The following is a 27,991-nucleotide window of genomic DNA, read 5'->3' as shown; positions in this document are numbered from 1 at the left end:
ACTTAAAGCACTATCAAACGCACTTCAGAATTCTAGACGTCAATTACAGGGTACTTCAACTATCGTCGTTACCACTCATAAACTAATTAAACACTGTGAGGTTCTTTTTAGGGCAAATCGGAAATAAGCCACAATTCTAGAATAGCCGGGTTCATTCAGAATTCTTCCTTAAACGTCCAGCTTTTTATTTTATCCGATTGTAGCATTAATTTCCTTTTTATTATTACTGCTGATTACACTTTCAGCTAACTAGAAAATTCGTTCGTCCTTGCTCGCTTATAAAAAAAATATCCACTTAACTCCTGCCCTTAAGAACCTTTCATTTACTTCTACTTCTCTAGTTTATGCCCTTACTTCCTTTCACTTCCAAGTTTCCGTCCCAACTCCTCTACTACGTATATATTTTCTCTTCTTATTTAGTCCACGCTCCCTTCCACTCACGCTCGTTTATTTCACGCGTCTCTATGACAACCGATAAACGTAAACATTCTCGCGAATGTTACATTAGGCTATACAACTACATTCAGTTATTACATAACGTTAAACTTTCACAAACAAGAATAAATAGAATATTTGCATTTCAATAAATGCGTAGTTAAATTACAAATACAAGTTCTTATAATATTGACATAACAATAAATAAAATAACTTATTAATATTTAATACAGTCTTTTCATTATTCATACATATATCTTTGATTAAATAATTAAATATTAGACAAAATTAAGGCAGTTATATGAATATTAAATTTTAAAATAAGTTATATACATTAAATAATATTTACAAGTCTAGCCTTTGTGATGGAAGATCATGTTGGATTCTGAAGCAAATAATAATTACTCTAATCTCTACATAATCAGAATCCAACATTCCCATATAAATATAAGCTACTTTCCTAGCTTTTGAAATTCTCGCTTATTACAGTACAGCAAAGAGTACGAATGGCAACCTTTTATGTACTCTGAACATTATTCAGGATTTTTATTTTTATTTTTGTCTTTCCTTCATCAGCTTATTCCTTCCACCAGTAGGTGGCGCCTCTTCCCGAGCTTACATCTTTACTAGTTGTCAATAGTGAAAGTCACGCTGTGTTCGCAGTTTAGAACTTTCCATTTCGTAAGCTATGAAAGAATTTTAATTCATTAATGTTGCATTCTTGAGTAGTGTTCACTGCGTTATTTTCCGATCCCTGGAGCATCAGAATTGCTTAAAATGTAAGTTATTTAGAGCTAATTTGCTTCATGACAACATCAGTGTGTCCGTTTAATTAAAATAAACTCAACATACATTCTGTCTGCACTTCTGCATAAACCGTGAATTTGGACACCTTAAATTCCGAACCTGTTTCATTAACAGGTTCGGAATTTAAGTTTTTCATTAACTTCAGGATTCTGCGATACAAAATTTGAGCATTATTATTATTACGACCCCCCCCCCCCAAATAAAAATAAAAAATAAAATAAAATATATATATTACTGTTATCGAGATCTTTTTAGACGCTATTAAAATTTCTGGTAGTGATAAGAATAATGAAAAAAAAAAAAAAATCAAATTTTGTATATCGTATTCCTAATGATATTGAATCACGTACGTTTATACGAACTCTTTTTCAATATTTTGAAAGCGAATGTTATTTTTGCAGGAAAGACCTGGTTTTATATCCTGTCTAGGACGCAAAGAACTTATGAAGACTGTTTTCCATTGAACATGAATTGGCCGGTGTCATACGGAGGTGGCAGGCTTTTTTCCATCCAGCGATGCAGAATAGCGACCAAGAGAACACACGCAATTTATAGACATGCCGTAATTGCGTCGCTAATTCCAATGAAAATTTGAAATGGAAGGTTTTGTTCCGATGTGTTAGTTAGTGATAGACATAATCATGATAATGCATCTAAATATTATCCTTATAATAAGTACATAATCCAAATCTCTCCGCTCGCACAGCACTAAAATGTCGCCCATTTCACTTTTTATTTTTATTTTGAAGAATATTTGTGGCCCTTGAACACGTTTTGAAGTAGAAGTGCACATTTGACCACTCAGGTTCACACAGTTCGCCAAGGAATAGAAAGCCTCATCGAGGGAGGAGATTTAGTCTATAACTCTCCATCTCCATCAACCGCAACTACCTTCATCACCTACACCGTCTACCATTATAATATTATTGTTTGAATTATATAATTATAATAAACGTGATACGTGTGTTATAGGAAGTTGCGCGCATACAAGTTGTGGTGTGATATTTGATATCTACTTACACAATGTTGGGTTCAAGATTTTCGAGAATCCTGTCTAAGTCTTGCAGTACTTTTAAACTGTGATAATAGAAACAATAAACCGAGATCACTAATGCTATCTTATACCATTCATGCAGAAGAATGTGCGATTTTTTTAGACGTTTTGGAGCAAGGAACAGTAAGAAAAGAATGTGGTCCATCTAAAGCTTCATGTTGCTGTAAGTTGTTATAAGTGGAATGTTTGGACAAATTTTCAATAAGAATAGTCCAAGAAATCTGCAAGGGGTTGTATTGGTCTCGAAAAGGAAGAGGATCCAACCAAATCTTCATGTTGCAAGAAGCTGCGTAACAAATATGATTGTCTGAACTCTTGCTAATAAGGAGTTCGTGATAAAACAGGTATTTTGAATGACTTTCTAAAATGGTGTGTTTGTGCGTGTATACAAGTTGCTTCTGGAGGAATCGAGTAGTCAAATGATTACGATGTATGAAATGAAAGCAATGTTTTGCTTAAAAGCAAAACTTTAGAGGTTCTCACCCCCTGTGCACACACACACACACACACAAATAATAATAATAATACACGCGGTATTGAGGATTCTTGAGACCTCAAGGGAGTTACTAGAAATTTGCGTGCATTATCGCCCATAAGTGAAGTTATTAACAGGAAAAGAACATTAAAAATAGCGCAACATGGGATTCCTTTCTTAAACTAAGCATGTATCCCATTACAATTACCAATATAAATTGAAACATAATAAACCTTATTAATGAAGAAGACATTATCATCATGTCATGAATCCCATAGAAGAGCATGAGAACCACTGCAGACAACATGCTTTGTCTTGAATGCACTCAACCTATCGACCTGCCCAAAATTCACTCAGCTAACTGTGGAGTTGTCTGTCCAGGAATGGATCTAAGGGCGATTTCAGTAAACTGCCTTTAGATCCTTTCCTTAGTCTTTGTACAATTCGTATCCTTTCCAAAATCTAATGCCGCCGTCCGCTTGCAACTCATGGGAATGTTAACGCCATACTAGACTCCTGTTCTCGCTTCTTATAATCAGATCTGGCTCAAATTTGGCTTCCTCGTGAAGGAGCTAAATTTGAGCAGAGTAATCCGAATAAGGAACTGTTACCTTTTTTTAGAGTGGAATGATTCCTTTATTCTTATTGTGATCGCTATTTTGAAAAAAAAAAAAAAATTAAACTATGTCTAATATGCTGCACTTTACCCTCACATTTAAATTCTTCGTTATTCATCTTCTGTTGTTTTTCAATGAAATAGCGCATCCACTCATTCTAACTTCTTCAAGATGCATTGAAGTGCTCCGTTTTCACTCTCCAAACTGTGCTTTTAAATTAGATCGAATTGACACTGTCATCTTCTGCAATCACAGTGTTACTAAATTACTCTTCCCATCATTGCATCACCCAAAATTTTATTCACTGTGTTACAAATATGCAGATTGAATATTTGAACCACACGAAATTCAGAAGATTATGAAACTAAGTTGATTGGGGAGACAAGAAAGAATAGCTGAATAAAAATATAGCCTAATGAAGTTAATGGTTATCGACTTCTGTTTTAAATAAAAAAATAGCTTTTCGACTTAGTTTGTTACTTTTATGAAACAACTTTTTTTGAAGTTCTCATATGTGCCAGCGGTGTTAGCGAAATGGAGAGGAGACCAGCTCTGAACAGATAGAGTAGAAAGAAGTTATTACAGTATCTGCACATCATGATAATGTCTACTACGCTGAGCGCAGGAGAGAGAGGAAGATAGATGCTGGGGAGATAGTGAATAGGGAACAGCACAAGGAGTTTTCATGGAAGAAGGTTGGCAAATTTTATTATTATGTGAACGTATACTCACGAAAGTCTCTTTTACCACGTTGATATTATACCGTGGGATTTTCTAAGGTAAGGTAATCTGCAAATCCTCCCCTAGAAACTAAATATGGAACCTCCATATTTCAGGCCTCCAGTAAGTAGGGCGGTGAGCTCACATCGGATGGTGAAATTTATCTCGCATTTACCGTCATTCCCATAACATCAGTGCCCACGGCAGGATTCGAACCCATAAGCTGGAGAGCAGATTCCCTAATCACTCGCCCATCCAAAGTGTAGATAAGGAAGTGATTTAAGGTTTAAAGGTTTCATCGTCTCGTCTTTCCAACCAACGACACTGCTCTTTGGAATGCCCCAAATGGGAATCTGTGTCATGTCGCATGCGAAAAATAACACCATCTTACTACTCTCCACTCAAAATTCAAATGAAAAATTTCAAAAAAAAAAAAAAATGTTCATCTATAGATTATATTATTTGAATCGATTCGTATTCCTGGCCAGGCGCATTCTTAGATTACGTAAAGTCGTGTTGTGGATATTTTACTCCCTCTTCTTTTATTTTACAATTATAAGCAGAACAATGTTCCTTGCATGAATGATAAGTTTCACGGCAGTAATTATAATTTCATACTAAATGGAACCACGTATTCATAAAGCTACTTGCAATGCAAAAGCGGATAATTTGCTTGAATTCTTTTTAAGAGTAGCGGTATTGCTGGATGTTGCTGTTATGGCGTTGCTCAAATTTCGGACAATAATCTCACCCAAGCAACTCCTAAATTGCAATCCATCTCCTGCTTCCTCAGTTCACATTTTAATATGTGAGATATGTTTCATGTGATATTTTTAGATCAATTAAGTAACAACTTATTACTTGTTGAAATCAGTTGAATGCGACTTCCAGCATTACCTTTTTTTTTTTAACAGTTTTTCCCATCCTCTCTCTCTCTCTCCCTCTCCTTTCTTTAACAATCCAGTCTTCCAGGCTGGTCCAGTTGTGAGGAACTTGCCAGAGGACCTTGAACGTAAGAACCAACTCTGTTTATTTCGAATTTGACCCCCAAAACGATTGAATGATGTGACCTCTACACGTCTACAGATCTCATTATTTCAGATATTTACGATATTGAGATCTTCCCATTGATTTTAGTCTTCTTTAATTTTATTCAAAGAAGGACTTAATTAATGTAAGAATTACCATCCACACCACCGTCACTTTTGTTATAGATGATATGTGACCCCCCCAGTGGGTGTGGGACACGTCGTATATATCTAAATATATATAGATATATATTTGAGATATCTATCTATATCTATCTGTATATATATTTGAAATCGCCAATGTTATAATTTTGTAATTATGATTTGAATTTATTAAAACACAATTGCCCACATTCGTGGAAAAAATTTCATGAACTACAAAATTTCTATTTTGTATTTTGTATGTGAAGAAATTATGGTTACAAAATAGAAATTTTGTATTTAGGTCCTTACTGGTCTGTTCTGTATTCTACCGTATTTTATACACTAATAAAATATTAGCAATTTAAGATAATTGTTTATTTTAATATCTGTACATACAACGTTTAAAGTGTTAATTACTGAATGCAATATACTGATAGAAGCAGTTTTATTATACGAATCTCATAATTAATTAAATCTAATGAGTCTTCATTTTCTTAATTACAATAATTACCATAATTTCTTCACATCACAGAAAAATGCTGGCATACAAGGCTACACACAGCGTATCGCTGTGTGGAGCCTTGTATGCCAGCATTTTTCTCTTTGTTCATTGTAAATATGTGTTGAATTTCTTTATTAAACTGTTCCAGTTTACATTTCTTCTAATTTTGATAGTCCTTTAAAGCAGACGATCCCACAGCAAGGATAACGAAAAGCACGTCCGCAGTATATTAATTCCTACAGGTGGCGACCCCACTCGTATCAATTCAAAACTAAACGCAATTTGCTTTTCTTGTAGGCCCTCTATAGAACTGGAATAAAATATTTCAGACTAAACAGTTTGAAGCAGTTGGGTATTTCATTATGATTGCGAAGTGTGTTGTTATTTTTTTCTATGTATTGTTAACTGGTTATGTTCAAACCTTTAAACATCGAAAGATTAAGGAGGGTGTTGAGGTGAGTTTTAAGATGTTTTGTTTGTGCTAAAAGTAAACGATATTTGAATTCCAATTATTCATATCTTCTTACTATTAAATTCATTAACGTCTGAACGAAAACTAATCTTTTCAACCAAGAGCTAGTCGAAGCTATTTTGTTGCTTTCAACGTGTTAAATATATTCACGCTGATAGGCGTTCTTTGTCGTAATGCATTACTTTTCCAGTAATGTAAATGAACATAATGTATAGAAGGTAAGATGGTGGTACTTTTCAAGTGCAGAGAGTAGGAGATTGACAGTAATCGGATTAAAATTTAAAATTGGCTTCATTTAATGGTTTTAATAGTGTCATTAGTAAAGTGAATCTTTGATTCAATCTTTTCTGGATGGGAAATCAGAGCGATAATAGATTTCGTTTATTCATTAACTTTGGTAAGATCACGCGGCTTGTAAATGTTCAGCAGTTACCGGAATTTATTAGGCGGAATTGCCAGTACAGTAAACCCTTTATTTAACGGACAAAATTTCCGGTTCGCATGTGAAATGTGAAAATTAATACCCTGTTAATTTTAAAACGCTTTTAACCAAGATTGCTTATAATTAAATTAACAGGTTATTAATTTCCTATTTTTAACAAATTTTGGCGAATAGGCTCTCATATGTTGGAAATATACTGTAGGTAATTTAGCCGACATAAATGAGTCGCCTCTCATAAACATGGAGATGAATAGCATGTGATCACACAAATTCTTTTGTCACGTGACGTGACTTTCTGTGGCTGTTTTGTTACACATTTTCGTAATTTGATGGAGTTGATTATAAAAAAAACTAGCAGAGTTCAAAAAAAAAAAAAAAAACTTAATAGTTTTTATCAAAACAGGATTACCTAAACCAAGCTCCTCAACATCGAATATTAACTTCACATTAACATATCTAAAAGTGTGAAAATTGTGTGTAAAACATTTTTTTTTGTTGTTATTACAGTGCTAATATTGATAAAATTGCAGTATAATGTTACAGATACTCTTATTTTAAAAAAAAATTGCGATTTAACGGACACCCCTTAGCAATTAGGCCTTTTAGACCTATTAGTCCGTTAAATCAAGGGTTTACTGTATAAAGTAACTGCGGTGTAATTTTTAGGCTGTGTTGTGAAAGTAGTCTTCAGTTAAACGTCAAATTGAGACTTTTGCCAATATGGCGAGCCGTGTGGGCGTAGCTCAGTCTTGATCATTTGCTATTTCGCGAAAGTGTTAGCGGTAAATAGAATAAATTTTATTCTCAGGCTGTACGTAATGTCACTATTCTCCCGCACTAAATGGTCTAAGAGTGTGGCCAACTAGCGGAGCAGACGATAGCTACTATTGTGGCATTACAAATTTTTTTGAACAGCTTAAAATTTCTCATTTCGCGGTGTATTTAATTCACGCAATGGATGCTAGCTTCGCGAAAGCAGTCTAGTTCTTCACCCTCTGTGCCAACTTTAATTCAATAACTGCATCAGACATTTTCGCGACAATTGTTTAATAGGGCATTTCATGGCAAAGTAGGTTTTATTCTGGGGGGGGGGGATTGAAAGATTAAGAGTAAGTGAAGTTAGATTACTAAATACACCCTGTCAGTACTGGATAAGTTTCACCACGTGTTTAATGAAGTGTGCGAAAGAACTAAGCGCCACCGCCCTTGCTGTTTTAATTCGACTTTTGCTACTGGAAACTTGCCTTAAGAGTAGGAGGAGGATAAAATTGTGCCATTGCATGAATAATGGTGAACTGGAGACATCAGACCATGCACCTGTTTGTTTACTTTTGTAGTTAAGATCTTGGAAGAACTAAGAGTTCGAAGACTGGCTTTGGAGGGTGAAAATATATGCATGTAGACACGGATCTGTTACGGGACCCTTTTGTTTCAGTAATTCGGTTGTTTTTTTATAATACATTGACGAAAAAAGCGCACACTTTTTTCTTAATTTTTCAAAAGCGTATGACAGGCTGATTCGCCATATGATATTTAAGTTGTAACATAAGAATTCATATAAATCAGCTAAGAGGAGTGGATTGGGAATTGGCTGTCTGCTATACTATACTATGCGCAACAATGTCAAGGAAAGATCAGAAAAGGAAAGATTCACAGGACTCGATACTGGGACCCTTGCACTTAACATTCATGTCAGTGTTGTTAATGTACTGAGCGGAGATGTTAAGTTTGCAGATGATATAAAACTAGGGAGCGTCATTAAGTGCCATGCCAATGTAGTTGTTTCAGGAAGATCTCAAGCTGGAAAAGTGGGCAGAGTGAGTGGGAATGTTAACTTAACATTGTTAAATGTAAAGTTTCAAGTTTGGGATACTCATACTCTATACTCTTGGTGGCGAAGTCCTGCTAGACTATGTAGAGGTTTGGGACTGGCGGAGAGAAATTTTGGAATGCAGGACCATCTTACGAATGTAAGACGATTGCGCAGTATTTAAGATATTAATCAGCAGAGATATAAAATGTTTTTTTAGTGATTCCATTGTATAAGCTCAGACCACATCTCGGCTGCTGTGCTCAAATCAAGCATGAAGAGATTTCAGTCTTTCAGAACCTTCTTATACCCAGTACTGTCGACAGGGTGTAGCATAGAAGCAGCCTTCCTCACAGCGCCGCTTAATAAGGGCGCTCGTTCAGCCATATTGCGATAGGCGCCGTCGCTACGCTAACAATTCCTGTTAGCGTTGCAAGTGCGGAAAGAAGTCTTTCCAAGTCTAAACTGATTAAAAATTATTTGCGAATAACAATGACCCAAGAAAGATTGGTATATCGATAGAGGCGGACATGACTTATAATTTAAATTTAGACGGGCTTATAAACAGTTTTATTGTGCGATATCCCCGTAGAGCAAACATTTAATATTATTATGTAATCGTTTTGCATTAATGTTTCTCTTGTAATAAAAACAAAATAACAGTTGGAAATAATTGCTTGCCTCAGGGCGCGAGCTAATCTAGCGACGGCCCTGCTTATATTCATCCGGTAAATACCTCTCAACAGCTTCAGTCTGTCATAACGGCGCCTCGTTTTATATACGAAACTAATTACATGCCTACAATATCTATTTTCGTAGCTAATATTCCAGTCCTGAAATCTTTTATCCGCCATGTTATGATTGAGACGTTGAAGCTGTGGAGCATTGACTGGAATTGTACGGGAAAGGTCTTTCAAACAGTATTCCCAGGGGGAAGGACAAGAACCAGAGACCATCTCTGGAATTTATGTAAAGCAGTGAGTTTATATTATATATATATATATATACGTAGAGTAAGTTGAATTGATTTTTTGGAAATGTTATGAATCTGGTGCGAATTTAAGAGTGTATGTTGGCTGCAACATATTCAACATACTGAGTACAGAGTACGCCTTCCATGATTACTTCTCCAGTAATAATCGATATACAAACTCATTTGTCGAATTTTCGACTCTTGCCATAATAATCTTAATACAACAGAATTTCGAAACGCAGACAGCGCAAGGCATTTCTTCAATTTAAACATTGGAATGCACCCGCGGTTTCAGATCCCGTAATCATCGGGATCTGAAACCGTGAGAGCCGCAAGGAGGGAAATTGAATTTCCTGGTCAAGATAATTTTTCAGTGCTGTTTACTCTTATTAAATATCAAATGAATAGTATCTCACTTTAAATGAGCATTATCGAAATAAGAGCAAACAGCACTGAAAAATTATTTTCTTTCTCCTTATTACGCGACACCACGAAGGAGTCTCAGGACTCATCGCGGGAGGACACACAAGTCGATGAGAGAAAGAAGAATAGTTTTCTCTCCCATCATAACAAATCTAGAAACTCTTCCGTCATTGATACTCTGACACTAATAAATTGAGTACTTGGAGAAGCCGTTTAATACTCTTCCTTGGTAATTGTCGGACACACAACTATAGAAGTCGGACGACAAGAAGCATTCTGAAAGTATCTTCATTTTCGGCTGTTGAACACTTCCTAAGAAATCCATTTTCTTGGCGTCTTTTTTTTTTTTTTTGCTTCAGATGCCTGTTTTGACAACTTATCTATTGGAAGTATACACTTCTCAATTACTCTTGGAGACCATAAATAACCACCTTGTGTAAAGTATTAGGCAACGAGTACTACGATACTTAGATACAAACGTTGTAGTCTTTCAACATAATTCTTAATTTTTGTTGTATCAATATATCCACTGGAGGTTTAATATATTTATTAATAATTTAAATATATGTATTTTTTTCTGGGAAAACTCCCATGTTACTGCTCTAAAAAAACTATTATTTTTACGGCTATTTTGCCTGCTTTTGTTTAGGAGTGTCCCTTTTTTTTGAAGTCATTGGCTTTTTACTCAAGAATTCTTAGGGCATTGCAGATGTAGTTTCTAATTTCAGCCCCCTTTTCATCCTTTCTCACCCTACAAAAAAAGCACTCCGTGTATATATTATGTAAAAAAAAAAAAAAAAAAAAAAACGGTTTATTCCTAATTAATTCTCCCATATTGCCTAATCCTCCCCCCCACTCCCCTTTCAACACCATAACACCAGAAGTGTGCACACTGCGGAAAGAAGACAGGCAACAACATCCAAGATAAGGTATGTGCAAATTTTCTTTTATTATGCTACGTATATTTGTGTCTAAAATATACATGCCCTAGGAAATCTTGAGTAAAAGCAAATGACTTTAAAAAAAAGGGTCACTCCTAAACAAAAGCAGGCCAAATAGCAATAAAAATATATAATTTAAATTAATCCTAGGGATTGCTGATATTTTAACCCTTTGGGGGAAACAAATTGCAGTATTGCCATCATGGAGGAGGAACAATATCCCAGAAGGGGGAAGTTAATAGTGGTGCATCACAAGGGTCTGGTTTGAGACCGTTGCTGTTCAGCTTGTATATTAATGATATCGGGAGAGGTCGGAATGGTGATATGCAATTGTTAGCAGATGATACAAAGGTGGGAGAACCAAGCCACATGTGGACTGTTGTGCACAAATTTGGTCACTTGGTTTTCGAACGGACGAGGAGATATTGAAAATGGTCCAGAGATTGATTAAGGTGGTTTCTGGAATGTTGAGTGCGAAACCAGATTGAGGAAATGTAAATTGCAGTAGACAGGAGGAGGAAGCGGGGGGATGTGATTTGAGACATAAATTATTAAGGGATTGTTACCAGATAATAGGGATGATGTTTTACACAGAACGGGGAAGAACAAAGGGAAAAAAAGAGATCGTTCGTGGAAGCTGTATAAGGTGGGTGTGAGGGGCAGATTTTTTGCACTGAGAGTGGTTGGAATGCATTGTCCGAGTGAATGCTTAGACGGTGAATATATTTAAGGCACGGTATGATAAGCAGTGGGTGTAATAGTGGGACCTCCCACAATGAATTACTAGACTCCATGGAGGGCTGATATTGTCATCATTCGTACTCCCACAGCCAGCATGTTTGGACTGCCAATGGAACTCCCATCTTTTCTTCGAATTCTTATTTTATTTTCTACGCATTTCATCTTGTCGCTATTCTTTCGTTTTTGCGTCGTTTTAACTCTTAATTCATAAGACAAATGAATTGTTCACAAGCTTATGCACGGATAAAATTTAGACATGTTTCGTCCGCACAAGTAACATCCTTACGAAGTACTTGTAGATGTGATAGCATTGCACACGTTTCTATCATGGTAATGATTTATATTAAGCGTTTTGCCATTAGCTAAAATTTTTGTTGGTACTCTTTTTTTAGGTGACCGTGCATTCCTTTACTGACAAATCTAGTTTCGTGAAGAAACTACAACCGAGTAGGTCTGTAATATCTTGGATATTGATGGACGAGGATTTTGTCCAATCTTCCTTTCTGGTGTATTGGGTTTACATAACCAGTTGTAGTGGTACAAATGATATTAGCATTTGAAGAACTTTCGTCGTGAAATCTTTGTACTGATATTGCTTTGAACTGCTAACAGTCCACCATTTGGAAATTTAAAATGAGTTCTAAATCATCAAGAACTTTTTTATAACTTCATTTTGTAGTTGAATTCGCTCAGCTCTGTTCAGTAAAGCTATCGTTTAAGCTTGGACTTTTTTCCTTTGGATAAAATCTTTTTTATTAGATGCATAAGTTGAAAATACTTTTTTCTGTCTCCCATGCTTTGCTTCTTTTCTAACACAGATCTAAGATTTTATTCTAAAATTGACATTTTAATTTTTTTAAGAGGCGGCTTATTCCTAATGATGGAATTATAATTCCAAGTAGACTGTTTAACTTTAAAAATTATCAGCGAAGTTGGTAAATATTAGCACGAAAAAACACTGTTTGTAGCAAGGAACACGCAGAACATCGAACTACCTTCAGCTCAGGTAGACAAAGGAGGAAGTTGTAACAAATCCTTAAGAATATTTTCAAATTTTTAAGAAAACTTTCATAGTGTTTTTTTATTCACAATAAAAAAAGATAAGCACACAACTCGCCTTTCGAAATATTGGACAATTGAACTAGACAAACATGACTACTATTAAATATACTTTTGAACTAACGAGTTCATTCAGGAAAGTGGCGACTGAGAATGACATCTCAGAGATGTTAAGTTTAAATGACTCATCACCTTTCTTGAATGGCATAAGCCCATCCATAGTAGTGAAACTAGACTATTCATTTACAAGTTTAGAAAACTGATTTTCACAAATGAGTTTTTGGATTTTAGCGTAGAAATTCGGATAGCTTTACTCTGAAATTTTTTTTTGAAAATTTTAGGCCATGTTGGGGCGTTTTACCCTAGTAAAGTTCTCTTTAGCGTGGTCTACTTTCACTCAGCGGATTGGGAGTGTTGGTGGTACTTGCGAAGAATGAGGCATTTTCTTTGAGAATCCTGTTGAGAATGCTGACTTTCATTTCGATTGCAACTTATTTAATGCTTACCGTTATTCTGAGTCCCCCGAATACAGGTCCTATTGTCAGCCGTTTTTATACAAGAAGTGGGTGTTCTACACGAAATCAAATTTAGCGGTGTTCTCACAATTGGCGTTATGATTGTACACTTGCTAGGAAATAGTGGTTTGCTATTCGTATGAATTTATGTATTGCATCGAACATTTACTGTCCTGACAAGGGGATTCAGTGGTGGTATTTGTTAGAGCGTTAAAAGACAAAATTCAAGCAAGTGCTCCACATCAACCGCTCGCGGATCACTTTACAATTGGAAGTAAATTTCGAGAACAATGTAGTGGAAAGAATTCTCTACCCAGTAGTTCAGAATATTCAAACGTAACTGAAGCGATGTTGCTTAGGTGGTAAAAAAGGAAAGAATCTGTTGCCTTCTCGAAGCTAAGAAACTGAAGTATTTGAAGTTAAGAAACTGAACACTCGATAATACAGGAGATGGCACTAGAAAACTTAGATAAAATGTATGAAAGTTCTGAAATATCCTCAATCAATAATATGAACATAACTTCACGTATTATACAGCTAAATTCACTATGAATTGAAAGAAGGCAAACACAAAGAGTACTGTAAAGAAGTGTGGAATTTGTGCAGAATGTCGAACCGTTTCGACCACTTCTGCGCAGAGATGTCAGGTCTTTGTCACCAACCAGATTACGAAGACATCTCGAAGGGAATCGCTCACAACACAAGGATGTAATTTTTTTTAATGAAACGTGTCACTTGAGACTGAAAAAAGATACAATGATTTTACATGGTTACTTTAATAACATTAGACCGAGAAGCGCGCACAATCTGAAACCCCTCAAAATCATACGCAAAAGCGGTTCAGTGTATGTTGGATGTGAAGTCCTATCATAAAAATTGAAGCTGTACCTTTTTTTTTTTGTCTAGCAATACTACTTCGCTTAATATTGTCTGGATAGTGACATTCAAAATTTCCATATTTCGACTTCATTTATTACATGCAATTAGATATTTCGATAATTCTATTGAACACATGTTTCAGGTGAAGATTCGCAAACCGACACAACTTTTGATAATATTTAACGAGGTGTGAATGGTGCAGTAACAAGAATATTTCTTCCTGTCTAAAATGAACACTGGATGAAGTGAAAGATTACTCAAAATATAATGTGAAGATACGGGCTCAACTTAGCTGTTATACACTGAAGTATCAGATGGCTGTCGTGAAACAATTCATTCAGATTAAATAACAACGAGGTCTCCAAATTCTTTCTTGATGAATTTCGATGATTACCAGATAGCTGAAAATTTTTTCGTAGTCATAAAGAATTGCTTTTGCCCGATATATTTCCAAAAATAAACTAAGATTTTCACTACCAGAAATAAGTTTTCCCCGTGAAAGCTGCAATTCCCTTATTTTTAAGAAAGCTGCAGCTTTGGATCTCGTCATAAGAACAATTTCGATTCTTTTCCAACTCGGTGAATCTTTGCAAGAATCCAAATGTGATTATAAAGTAGTATTCGTTTATTAAAAAGATAAATTACCCATTTTATAATCCTTGAAACTTGTTTGTTTTCAATTTATTTTAAATTAAAAATTCTAGTTAGGGGTTCTGCGATTTTTATTTTATTTTACTTAACTTTACATGTTCCGTGATAGCATAGAATTAAGTAACACTAGTCTGAAAACAAGTTTCGCACAAATGGGATTACACTGTGTGATTACGTATTGAAACATTTACTTTCATAAATTATTTCCGAGATTGAACTTCCCACTCAGTCTCCAAAAGCTAGATAGGGTATAAAGGCTTCGCCTACTCCCTATAAGGGAATAAAAGGCGTTAGCTTTTTTTTTCCGATCCACATGTTTCTGTTGGATTTTAATTTGTAGTAATACTGGTTTATGGAAAGGCAGGCAATGATTAAAAAATAATAAATCAGTTAAATCAGTCTTTTCTATTTTTTTTAACTTAAAATATTGCGAATATTCGTAAACATTAATTTACAATTTCTGACTCTAATTCTGTATAACTGTTTGATGCAGCCTTAAACGGCCTGGTTGGAATAAGCCATTGAGAATGATTGTAAATCATACCTTGTTGTATAAATTTACAAGGCGAATTTTGAATTGTAACTAAAACACTGGGATAGATTTCTGACGTGAAGTAAGTTTTAACTTGCAATGGTTACGCTTGCAATCCGATGAGTTGCAGCCGAAAGTTAAAAAGAGTGCTTTTGAGGCCATTTGGTGTGAAATATGTTTTCCCCGAGAAACAATGACAAACAATGAGACATGACAAAGTATTTGGTTGGCTGCTGCTATAGGTCAGGGAATACAAAGGATAGTGTGGGGATATGTATCAGGAAATAAATTCAAGTAAAAGGGCCTGTAATTATTATGGAGTTTCAAGTGAAAAAATTCGTTCATTTTTACAATAGATATTAAGATTGAAATTATTTTTATCACATTTTCGTCTGCAAAAAGTATTCTGAATTTTTCTTTGGCGTAACTGTCGTACATGAATGCTTTGTTTATCTAATGACGCACACAGATGACTTGAACCATTATATACATCCGTGATCGAAATGGAGAGGAGTGATTCGCTCTACGACAGTGGTCAATATAACATGTCGCATGGGATACCACATGCATTAGAAGGATAATTAGCACTATTCTTACATTATTTAAATATGTAAAAAAAAAAAAAAAATTGAGCTCTTATAATAAACTATTGAAACAGCATGTGAACCGTTGAGAAAACATCCCAATTCAATCTCATTAGCACGAAGGATAGCGAATCTTCAGTGGCTTATCACTGGGTATACCACAGCTCTCTACGAAAGTTCCCTGGTGTGACATGATATACTGCTTACATTCGTGATAATCGTTTGTCATGAATCGAAAGAAAGATTGAACCGTTTCATTTGGTATCATCGGATGGAGATGTTCAGTTTTTCATTCTCATCCCTTTGGCGTCTGTTGTTCTGTGTTACCATTTATGAGATTGTCATTCATGAACTAAACATAAATACAGCGAAGTCAACAACTTAAATTTCAGTTAATTTCAAATAAGCTGACGTAATCCGTCATCGAACCTAATTGAAATCTGTCGACTACAACGCTGCAGTACACTTGTACCTTATATTCGACAAGGTTAGAAGGAAAATCCGCTCTGTTGCCAAACACAATGTTATCGCTAAAATATGCTGGAAACAGCTCCAGTTGCTGGGCCATGTAGCTAGATCAGGTAGCTTACCAAAAATAGCACTAGAGGATCCCAGTGTTTTGATCAAGACACTGGGGTCCTAGAATCACCTGGACAGATAATACAGGAAAACCTCGCTTAACGCGAATTCGATATGCGCGATAATCAGTTAGCGAGAGTGAGTGAAATAATACCATTTCCCGTCTTAAGCGAGTGATTAATCAGTTAAAGCGAGTTTTTTACGTTATGCTAAATTTTTTGTTGCCGGTCTGCAGCGGGCGGTGGCTGGCCACACTCGGCAGTTGACTCAAAGCCTTCATAAGCGCAAGGGTGAAGTGCGTTCTCTTGCTCAATCACTTTTGCTTCATTTTGTTTTAATTCAGATACCGATAAGTCTTTATTATATTCAATCCCTGATACGGAAAAGAGAAAGACTGATAAAGAAAGCTGGAGCAATAAAGGAACCGTGTGGGAGAAGGTCCTCCCTCAATGTGCAAATTATTTCATTTGTATTAATAACTCAGCTGATAATTAATTCTACTTTCAATTCGTATAAGAATTCCAGACAAAACGACAGCGAGAGTAGCTGTGTAAATCTTGCATATGAAGATGAGGAGTGCGAACTAGAAGAGAATGTTACGACTAAGAAGCTAACTGCAAAAGAACTTGAGCTAGTTTTCGATCACATTGAATATGCTAAGGAAATTTCGTTTGATGCTGATCCTGATATGGAACGAGGCTTCGAAGTCCGCCGAAATCTTGATAAAGCGATCGCAAATTGCATGACAAGATGAAGACGTTGAGCACGATTCAAACATCTTTAAGTATGTTTGGATTTTTTTTATAAAAAAAATTGGATCAATCAAATGTTTAGACGTTTAATAAAAATGTAAGCAATTGATTTAATTAACTTTGATTTTATCTTCTAATATAGATTATGCATTTTTTTTTCAAATTTACTTGAACTGATGGATGAATTATAATTATTCTTGTTTATTGTATTCGATTAACGCGATTTCGTTTAGCGCTCGTTAATTGATGGATTAATTATTCGTGTTAAGCGAAGTTTCCTGTATTAGAAAATGACTAATTCTTTCATTTCTACTTTGTTAAGGAAATCTCAAGACAGAAACATCTAGAGAGAGAGAATGTTAAGACCCACCTTTACAGTGCCCTTGAGAAAAATCCAGTTATGGGGCATTTTGGTTTGTTGCCATACTCGATGTTTGGCTTCAGTCGTATATGCTTCCAGTCCTGACTTGCCAACTTTCGTTCTCTACGTTCTTGTTTTCAGAATGGCGTACATATTACGTTCTGTCTGTTCTATGTAATGCAAACCACAAGTGCAGTTGGTCTTAGACACCGGATTTCAGGTTATCGGAAATCTTGAGAGACAGAAAGTCACCTTTATATTTTGCTGACGCAGCATCCTTGATATTTTGTTTGTGACTGAAAAACACGAAAGTCACATGAAAAACATAACTGTATATGTAGGGGTCACCGTTCCTCTGAAGCCATGTTTTTCATGTGACAGTCTAGGAAGTAGATGTAGCATTTTGACTAATCTTCTATAGCAACCGTTCTTTGGTAGGTGGTGCCTAAGCAGTTCTGATTTCTTTTATTTATATTATTACTGGTAATTCTGTAAGCTGTATCACGTAGGGAAAGAATAATGCTTTTTTTTTTTTTTTTTGCTCTGGGTGGTGATGGGATGTGACGTGCGAGTGTCGTGGATGTTTGTTGGCTTCTTATGCATGGAGAAATCGAGTGTGTTCTGCTGGGATACTTCAGGCGTGTCTAGAAATGATAGACTAGTTTAACTCCAGTTCAACAGTAAATTTAATCCGAGGGTGGATATTAAGGTACATACGTGAGAAATTCTAATTAGGTAGTGTCGGGTCTGTTCAATGTATTCTATTTGGAATCTGAAGAAAGTGCTATTTATGCTGTGTTTAAAATTTCTACGGTGTCTGGAAATGGCTCTTGTAGCTGAAAGAATTCTGTTTTCGGTTTGTTGGTGAACAGATTTCTTTGCTTCTATTTGGTTTACAAATTGTAACAAGAAATAGAACTGAATCTCAGAAAACCGAGTAAGAAAGTTTTTATTTATTTATTTTTTTTTAAGGATTTTATTTTAAAATCTAAACAGGGTGTTAAGATATTGACACAAGACTTCTTGGCCTTAGGGATATCTTAAGTTGTTGTTTTTTTTTTCCCTTAAGACCATTTGAGGTGTTTCCTATTAAACTGTGAAGATTTCTCAGAATGAAGTTGGTACGCTTGCTTACTTTTTCTTTCAACTTCTTGTTGAGATTACTGAAACCCATCTTGCTTTGATTCGATCCAACCTTAATGGATACTCACTGCATTTTTTCGAAATGAAGTCAAAATCTAAACTCCCAGACCTGTTCCGTCTCCCTAAAGCCACTATTATACCTGGTAGTAGCCACATACAGAACGTGATAACAAAATCTTAAGATATTATTTCTGTTTAATGTTTAAAATGTCTCCAGAACTTCTGCCCGCTGTCGTACTCATCCGAGATGAGGTTACAAAATTTAGTTTTTCTATCACTAATAATACATCGCTGTACCTTTTATAAGTACATCTGTTACTATATTGCTCTGTTCGTTTGTTATATTTTTGAAATTTCAGTGTTATTTGATTTTTCTAGAAAGTAACGCCTTCCCCATAAACGTTTCCTTGCCGTTTCTAATATTCAATTGTCGGCGTTCGCTTTAAACGAAAATTATGCTTAAAGGTCAGTGGAACAATTCGACTATCATTATTTCAGAAATGGTTTCAACTTGTGGACCGGTTCCCGAACTAGTCGATTTCTGTCACGGGCAAGCAGGGTCCCCTCCCAGAAATTCGGGATTTGAACTCTCAATTCGACAATGACCATAAACTCAGTTTAAACATACACTTCTTACGGTTTAAGACCACTAGATGGTAGCACTGCACTTGTCCAGTAATCTCTTCCCTAAAAGCATTGATCATTGCCGACCTGTTTGGCTGAGTAGTTAGCGTATCCACTCTTCGACATGCGGCGGGTTCAAATACCACCGTTGGAGTGGATGTACATGATTGTCTGCAACTGGTAGATGAATTGCACCGGCGGGTGCGAGACCACTTCATCTGTCTAAAGTGGAACCCAGCATGAAACCCCATCCCATGTTTGTCTAGAGCGAGATTTCTGTGCCAAAAATTATTTTTGAAAATATTAAGAAATAATTTAAAAAATCCTTAGCCTACGATGGCACTTAACATATAAGTTCAAAACCTTTTGTGTGTGTGTGTGTGTGTGTGTGTGTGTGTGTGTGTGTGTGTGTGTGTGTGTGTGTGTGTGTTGGGGAGGGGGGTGGAGGAAGTCGCATAAAAACATGAATCGGTTATCAAGGATGGTGATCGAAAGTAAAACCTCCTGCTACAGGTAAAGAAATAGATCCTTTCGTCATGCGCTATTCGGTTTTCATTTTCAGGTCTATTTACAGACTGCTGTGAAAAAGATATCTCATTGTATGATATATCAAGAATAGCGGGAAAGTATCAATTTCATGGCAGTTTTGAATAATTCTTGTCTAAAGTCCTCTGCTTATACGCATACACAAGGGTTATTGTTTCCGTTCGTCGATTAAGTTAGAACAGCGGAAAAATTAAACACGAATTAGCTTTGTCCCTCCAATAATTCAATTGATAATTACAACAGTGATTACACTTCCTTTTAAGCTAAACTTGTGTTTGCTTATTTAGAAATTCATACTTACGATATTATTATTATCATCCTAAGATCCCATGGAGTCATTGATCTAGGAGGTCCCTTCGTCATGCACAAAGGGACCTCCTAGCTCACGATACCTTGCCTTAAACACATTCAAATTCTCTGCAAATACCACACTCTCAGGAAAGGCATTCCAATCAGTCACAACTCTGCATGCAAAAAAACCTGATTCTCACTTCCTTGCTCATATCTTCCTTATGCAGCTTCTGGGGGATGAGCTCTTCTCCAACCATTTTAAAATCACTTCAAAGTTAATCCTATAACAGCTCCACCAACTTATACGTCGCTATCATCATATCACCCCTCTTCCTCCTATTCACTAGACTGTAAATTGCATACAAGTTGTAAGGGTTGTTGTAGGATTAACTTTGAAGCGGTTTTGCATAAAATGGTGGGAGAAGAGGTCATCCCGGAAGCTGTATAAGGAAAATATGAGCAAGGGAATTATGAGCAAGAAGCAGGTTTTTGCATGGAATGTTGTGGATCAGAAACTTCTTTGGTCAAACGTCTCTAGACCATATCCAACATCTCTTCAACCTTTGGAAAACTGGGTAACCAAATGTGTGCCTTATGCAATGGAACCAGAATCTCCTAACTTTACAAACCAGTGTCCTCACCATCATTGTCAGAATTCATTATGTTGACCTCACGATTTTGACAATGCCCTCTAAATGTTAGATCCTTATCCACTATCACTCCAATATTTCTTATTTTCTCTACCTCCAACTATATATTGCTACGAAGAGTGAATTCGACACTCCCACCTTTTTGTTTTCCAAATTTCATTATCTTTCATTTCGCAACATTCAACTGTTATTCCCATTCCCAATCACTCAATTTATTCAAGTCTTCTTGTAAGGCCACATCTGCTCCTCCCAACTTTTGCATCATTTGCAAACAACTATATCCCCATCAAAATTCTTTTCTAATATCATTAACGTACAGGTTAACAGCACTGACCCTAAAACAGACCTCTGAGGAAAACCACTAGTGACTTCCTCTTCCGGAATATTGCTCCCCCATACACAACTTGCTAATACCTATCAGATAGCCAGTCTTCAATCCAATGCACTAATCTAATATCCACCCTACCCACTCTAGTTTGAACATCAACTTATCATGCAGTAATCTATCAAAGGTCTTTGCAAAGTCTTAGTACATTACTGTGTATCCATCTCCATCATCTAATGCCGCTGTCACCTTACTTTAATAAGTAGATTACTTAAACATGACCTCCCTTTATCAAATCCCTGCTGTCCACCAAAGATACAACTGTTGTCAACCCGATTCTGGTTTTCACTAGCCTCTTAAATAATTTAAGCACTACACCTGACACATGCATTGGCCTATAATTTGATGCTCGAATTCTGTCGCCGCCCTTGAGTGGTAAAATCTTGGTTTTCTTCCACTGCTTTGGAACTTGACCCAATGTAAGACTCACATTAAACAAACATCAACTCCCTAGCATATTCCTTCAAAATACTTGGGGATATATCAAATCCCACAGAGTTATTAACATGAAGTTTGCTCATTTCCCGATATACCTCTTGCTCACTCAGTCTCCTCCTCATCAACTCTCAATCTCTCCATGACGTCCCATTCACAAGATTGAAAGACCTTTATGAACTGCTCATTTATTATCTCCACCACATCATCCGCAACAACTGTCTTTATACCATTTTCTCCAACGAATGTCATCCTTCCATGATTATTTTTCTTTTGGCTGGTTTCACATCGAAAGAGCGCCCTAGGATTTTTTTCCCGGCTTAATTAGCTAACTGCTACACAAACTACACTTTTTTTACCCTTAACAAGAGAGTTACCTCTTTTGCTTGCTCTTTGTACTTCTCGTGAAAATTGCTATTGCCACCACTCATCTTATGTTGCCTCCATAATATCCTCTTTCTCTGTATTGCATGCTTAATCTGTTTATTTGTTCATTTCACACCTACCTTATTTAAGCTTCTGACCATCTGAATATATTTAGACATTGCTTCTACATTGGGGGAGACCACACTCCTACCAGGCGCGTCCCCCGCGTGTGGCGGATGGGGGAAAACCAAATGGGTTGCTCTGAATAAAGAATAAAGAGTCGTGGACCAAAGGATGTAGCAGAGGCATGGTAAGCTGGCTACATTATTATGCCAGTAACTTTCATATGCACGACAAGTCTACAAACCGAGATAGTGCTATTGCGTACGGGACAACCTACTCGAAGACCACATAGAGTAGGTGAGAAATCAGCAATGTGGTCAGCCAAGGACGCGAAACATACAGCCTCCCTCAACATAAGATCACTATACCGACCTGGAAAATTGCAATTAGTCCAGAAAAATTTTTAAAAAAATCTGAAATAGAGTATTTTAGGTTTATCAGAGATATATTCGTGCGGAGATGGATTCATGGATTTACCAGAAGGAAGACTATACTTCCCAGGAAGAAAAGATAACGTACACAGAGAAGGAGTTGCATTATTAATTGAAAAGAAACTTACACACTCAGTAATATTGAAATAAATCCAGTGTCGCCTAGAATAATCGCAGCCAAACTTCAAGCAAAAGAAAAAGGTCAAACAATTAAAATAATCCAAATATATGCACCAGACAGTAACCATTCAGAGGAAAAAATAGAAAATTTCTATGAAGAACTACATCAGGAAATAGAGAACCCATGATAGTGATGGGAGATTTTAATGCTAAAATAGGACAGTTCACAGCAGACGAAGATGTGATGGGAGAATTTGGATACGGAGAGCTTAACGACATAGGAGAACAATTACTTCACTTCTGTAAAGCAAACGATCTAATGATTACAAACACATTGTTCTATCAACGCTCTAATAATAAATATACATGGACATCCCCAGATGGTAATATAAAGAACTGCATAGACTATATCATCATAAGCAAACAATGGAAAAGATCAGTAAATAATGTACGAACATTAAGAAGTTTTGATTTCGATACTGACCACGAAATATTAACTGCCAAAGAAGATAAAATTCAACAGGAAAAACAATATCAGAAAAGAAGAAAACGTCAACCTATCAAAACCAAAAGATAGCTCATGCAGAAGGCGATTTTTAGAACAGATATGCTTGAAATTAAAACCCTCCATCTTCCAGATCAGCAGAAAATACGGGGAAGAAGGAAAAGAAACAGTGTTATCAATTGCAAAAGACACTCTAGGTTCCAAACCCAAAATAAACAGTGGATAACCCAAGAAATCATAGCTACCATAGAAGAGAAAAGAGAGGCCAAGATACTTGTAAACCAACAAAACAATGAAGAGAATAGAGAAAAATAGAGCACTAAAAATAAAGTTGATAAAATGGTTAGAAGAAAAAGCTAAGAAATGCCAAGAAGCATACCAACAAAACAACCTAAAAGTCTTCCATGATACTGTAAGAGAAATTACAAAGGAATTCTAAGCAAAAGCAGTAGCAGTGATAAACAACAAAATGACTGAAACCGGGAATATTGAAGATATAAGAAAAATGTGGTCAAACCATTTTAAGACCATTTTCCACCAAGGAAACAAAATTACAATGCCAACAATAGAAGAAAATAATGAAAGAAAATAATAAAAAAAGAAATTAAAATAAGAAAAATAAAACCCAAAAATTTTACAAGAAGTTAGATACGCAATAAAACAGATGAAAACCATTAAAGCACCAGGCATTGATACCATCCCTACTGAACTGTGGTCATATGGAGGCAGCATATCAATAGAATATTTAACAACCCTATTCAATAAAATACTACTAACAGGAGAGATCCCAGATGACTGGAAAACTGGAAAGATCATTCCAATATACAAAAGAGACTGCAGAAATTACAGATCAGTCAATTTACTCCCTCACACCTATAAAATATTCATAAGAATTATACAAAATAGATTAAAAAAACACCTATGAAGAAATTATAGGCCTTGATCAAGTTGGTTTCCGAGGAAACTATTCAACAATACACCAAATTTTCACATTGCACCAACTAGCAGAGCTCAGCAGGGAAGACCATAAAGAACTATATTGCTGTTTTGTGGACTTGAAACAAGCTTTCGATAGCATCAACAGAGAAATCCTTAAAATTTTACTAGAAAAAGCAAGAGATAAATATATAATACAGTTTCTGATAAAATATTACTCTAAGACAAATGCAATAATTAAAAAGGACACAAACAACAGAACCCATAGAGATCCAAAAAGGAGTAATGCAAGGATGCCCATTATTCCTATGCCTATTCAACATATATCTAGAAGTTGTAAAGAAGGCAATATCAAATGAGCCTGGAATCAATGTCAATGGTTTAAACATAAATAATATCAAATATGTGTATGATCTCGTCCTTCTTGCAAGAACCCAAATGAACTACCAAAGTTGATAAGCTAAACGAAACCTGTAAAACATGACAACAAAAATACAAAAGTGATGAAATAGGGAGGAATGGAACTACCATCTCAGCCACTCTAAACGGATAACAAATAGAACAAGTAGACATTTCATATACCTTGGATCAAAACTAACAGAAACAATAGGTGAATTCAAAACAATCAAACACAAAATAGCGATAGGATGGACCACCATGGGAAAATTACAGAAAATCTGGAAAACAAACAAGATATCTAAGCAAGCCAAATTATATGAAGCAATAATTATACCAACAGTCATCTATGGAGCAGAAGCGTGGATAGTTAAGAAAAGAGAGAATAAAAAACTGCTGGCATTTGAAATGAAATGCTTAAGAAAAATAAATAGAACAAGTTGGATAGTAAAGAAAACAAACATCACAGGACAAGAACTATTGTATAAAAAGACAGTAATAGAAAAAATTAGAAAACAATAACTGAGATGGTTTGGCCACACTGTACGCATGGATGCAGACAAGCTTCCTAACGTCCTAATCAATACTTTTCCAACTGAAAAAAGTAGACCCGGAAGACCAAGAATTACCTGGCTGAAATTAATAAAGAACATCTCGGGATGCAGAACATATAAGGAACTCTTTCGAACAGCAAGGAATAGAGAAGACTGGAAGATCCTGCTTAAGAGAAGACTGAACCCGTCTTAGACGGAAGAGAAGATTTCTTCTACTAGATTGCTCTTGAATATCACCCGAGCAGCATTGATCTCTATGCTACCCATTCTATTCTACAGTTTCAAGCAGTCTACTAATCTTGTCATAATCACTACCTTGTAGTTCCACATATACCCTTTCCTCACGGAAGTCTTCATGGCTGGTAACCGTCCAGGTAATCACTTCATGGTCACTTTTCCCAACTGGATGAAGATTCGGCAACATATTCATAATAACTTCTGAGATGATAAAATCCCAGACCATCAAACCTAGTACGCCCCGTGTTCATACTACCTGCAGTAATTGTACATCAAAAACTGGAGAAACTCATTTTCTTTACTTTCGTTTGCAATCGCGTCATCCCAGCCTATATTGCCATAATTAAAATCATCCTTTTCCTATTTGCTTAGTTGATTTACTTATATATTTCATGTTCACTACCCTCCATATTAGAGTTATGTTAGGTTACAACATCTGCGCATTTCATTCTATTCACCTGTATCTCACACCGTACTACCTTAAAACCACTGACACTTATCCTCTTCCGTCTATGGACATCACTATTTTTCTATCATCAAAAGCATTCCATCTCCCTTTCCACCTTTTTATATCTTCACGAAATACATCATGTCAGTCCATCTCTATTCCTTTTCAGGATGGCATCCTCATCCATGTTTCACTTATTCCAACAATTCTTTGGTGAATAGACTCAATCAATTTAACTATTTCACTTTCCCTGTTTCTGATACCCCTAGCACTCGTATATAAACATATCAGCTCCCTCGTGGATTTATAACAAGTTTCACTGATACTACTTAGATGTGACTTCTTCATTCTTTCCTCGAACCAATTCTTTTTCTCCTTACTTATCCCAGAACCTTCATCTACTGTTTTCCGTACATCCCCGGCCACCCCTCCCCGTCATGTCTACGCACGCATCCACATGCTCTTTGAGCACCAACCTTCCTCATGCTATGTTCCCCTGTCCATCCCAAGTCGCTCCGTTTTAATTTGTCTTATACGCTTATTCTCTATGCTCTCGCTACCTATTTCATTCATAAGCACCACTTCAATCCCTCCTTCAAAATAAGCATTCTTCTCAGAACGCTCATTTGCTCAGATTCATTCTCTGCAATCCTTAATCACCCTGCCAGCAACCTCTCCACCTGACTCGCACCAAAACCATTCAAATACAGACCATCTCTCTCTCTCTTATACAGTTCAATTCGTCCTTCAAACTCATTCCACACGTTAAATTGCATTCCTTTCTCTTATGATTTATCCTTTATTTATATATAAATTATTAATAAATAATAATAATCTAATTTTTGTCTTTCTGAATAATTCAACTTTTTATGGTTACTTCAAAGATTAAAGTAGGGCTTGCATTCAGAAATGCCGTTTGCTTTTCTTTCATTTTTCTTTTTTAAATTAATGTACATTATATGAAAGTTGAATTTTAGTACATTCAGTAACTCGATGTGAATTCGATGTCCGATTGAAAAACACATTTATTCTTATTTCAGACTAAAGATGTTACCTTCAATATTTCGTTGGCCTGGATGACAAAGCTTTGCCAAAATGACTGCAAGTCCAATCTGCTGGCCTCTTTGCCTGAAAAACAAGGGGATGATAACAAAAATGGACACATATACAAGATTTTTTCATTGAAGAAAATTGGGATGCTGAACAAAAAGAAAGATAATCTAAATAGTATCTCCAGTAAACAACAGAATTTATTTACTAGAAATAAACGATTCGCACGTGCAACAGAACACAAATTTATCAAGATCGACGAGCCAATTATATTCACTAATACCGTCACAACTAACATTATTGAAGAAGATTCTACAGACTGGAGTACCGAAGACACATCAACTTTCTCTGTTACGGAGTGGACCGAAAATGCCACCAGCACAATCACTGAAACAGAATTAATATTTAACTTGACTGAAACGCAATCGACGTTGAACAACTGGACCTTCAATAACTGGACTACCACATCATCGGAAGACCCAGAAACAGAAGCAGTGATTACTAATTGGACAGAAACAGTAGGCTGTTACCGAGTACAAAATAATAGCCAAAATGTTTCATTGACTTGTTCACAAACACCTAAAGCGGACTTACATACTGGTTATGAAAAAATGATAAGGAGATTGATGTCGGCGTTAAGGAATCCTTACGTCATAACTGTTACTTGTTTAGTGGCCATCATCGCTGTTACTTCTTCTCTAGTTTGCTTAATAAAAAGATCCAAGGCGAAATACGACCTTGAGAAATCATATAACTACAAAGAAAGCTACACATCGACGATATCTGATTTACCCGAACTTCAATTTTTAACGGAAACAAAAATATAATTGTATTCATCGAACTCTTCCTGATCAGATCATTGAATTCAAAACGAATTCTATTGTAAATCACGTAATTCGTCATTCAGACCATCTAATTAACTTCGTTGATATTTAACTTTATTTAACCCTGACTCGTTATACAACAGGCAATACGTGAATAAACATTGTAATGCATTTTATTTGAAATGTAACTAAAATAATAAAATTAAACTCCCGTTTTGTTGTGAATCGTTTGCATTTCTTCAGTTGATTTCTTAAATACAGTGCTTTATAATATTGGAATTCTATTGAAATAAATCAGTTAACGCATTATAAAAATAGCGTAAATAAACTGATCTTTAAACTTCAATTGACTGGTTTTTTAATTTTTATTTAACCAGGTTCACAAATTTAATTGGGATTTTTAATTAATTTTAAAAGAATGGGTAAAATTT

General features: G+C 35.8%; 1 protein-coding gene across 1 annotated transcript; it reads left to right on the top strand.

Moving 5' to 3' along the window:
* The first annotated feature begins 1,155 nt into the window (after window positions 1-1,155).
* LOC150104508 (uncharacterized) lies at window positions 1,156-27,779 on the top strand. The gene is made up of 2 exons (XM_090395794.1): window positions 1,156-1,214; window positions 26,727-27,779. Exon 2 carries the CDS (start codon window positions 26,763-26,765, stop codon window positions 27,561-27,563), a length of 801 nt encoding a protein of 266 aa, XP_090251920.1. The 5' UTR covers window positions 1,156-1,214; window positions 26,727-26,762; the 3' UTR covers window positions 27,564-27,779.
* Window positions 27,780-27,991: the final 212 nt, after the last annotated feature.

The sequence above is a fragment of the Typopeltis vanoorti genome, chromosome 7 (assembly GCF_054136105.1).
Source record: "Typopeltis vanoorti isolate ZY-2024b chromosome 7, IOZ_Tvanoo_1.0, whole genome shotgun sequence".
Taxonomy (NCBI): Eukaryota; Metazoa; Arthropoda; class Arachnida; order Uropygi; family Thelyphonidae; genus Typopeltis; species Typopeltis vanoorti.
This window is presented reverse-complemented; position numbering and strand designations above follow the sequence as displayed.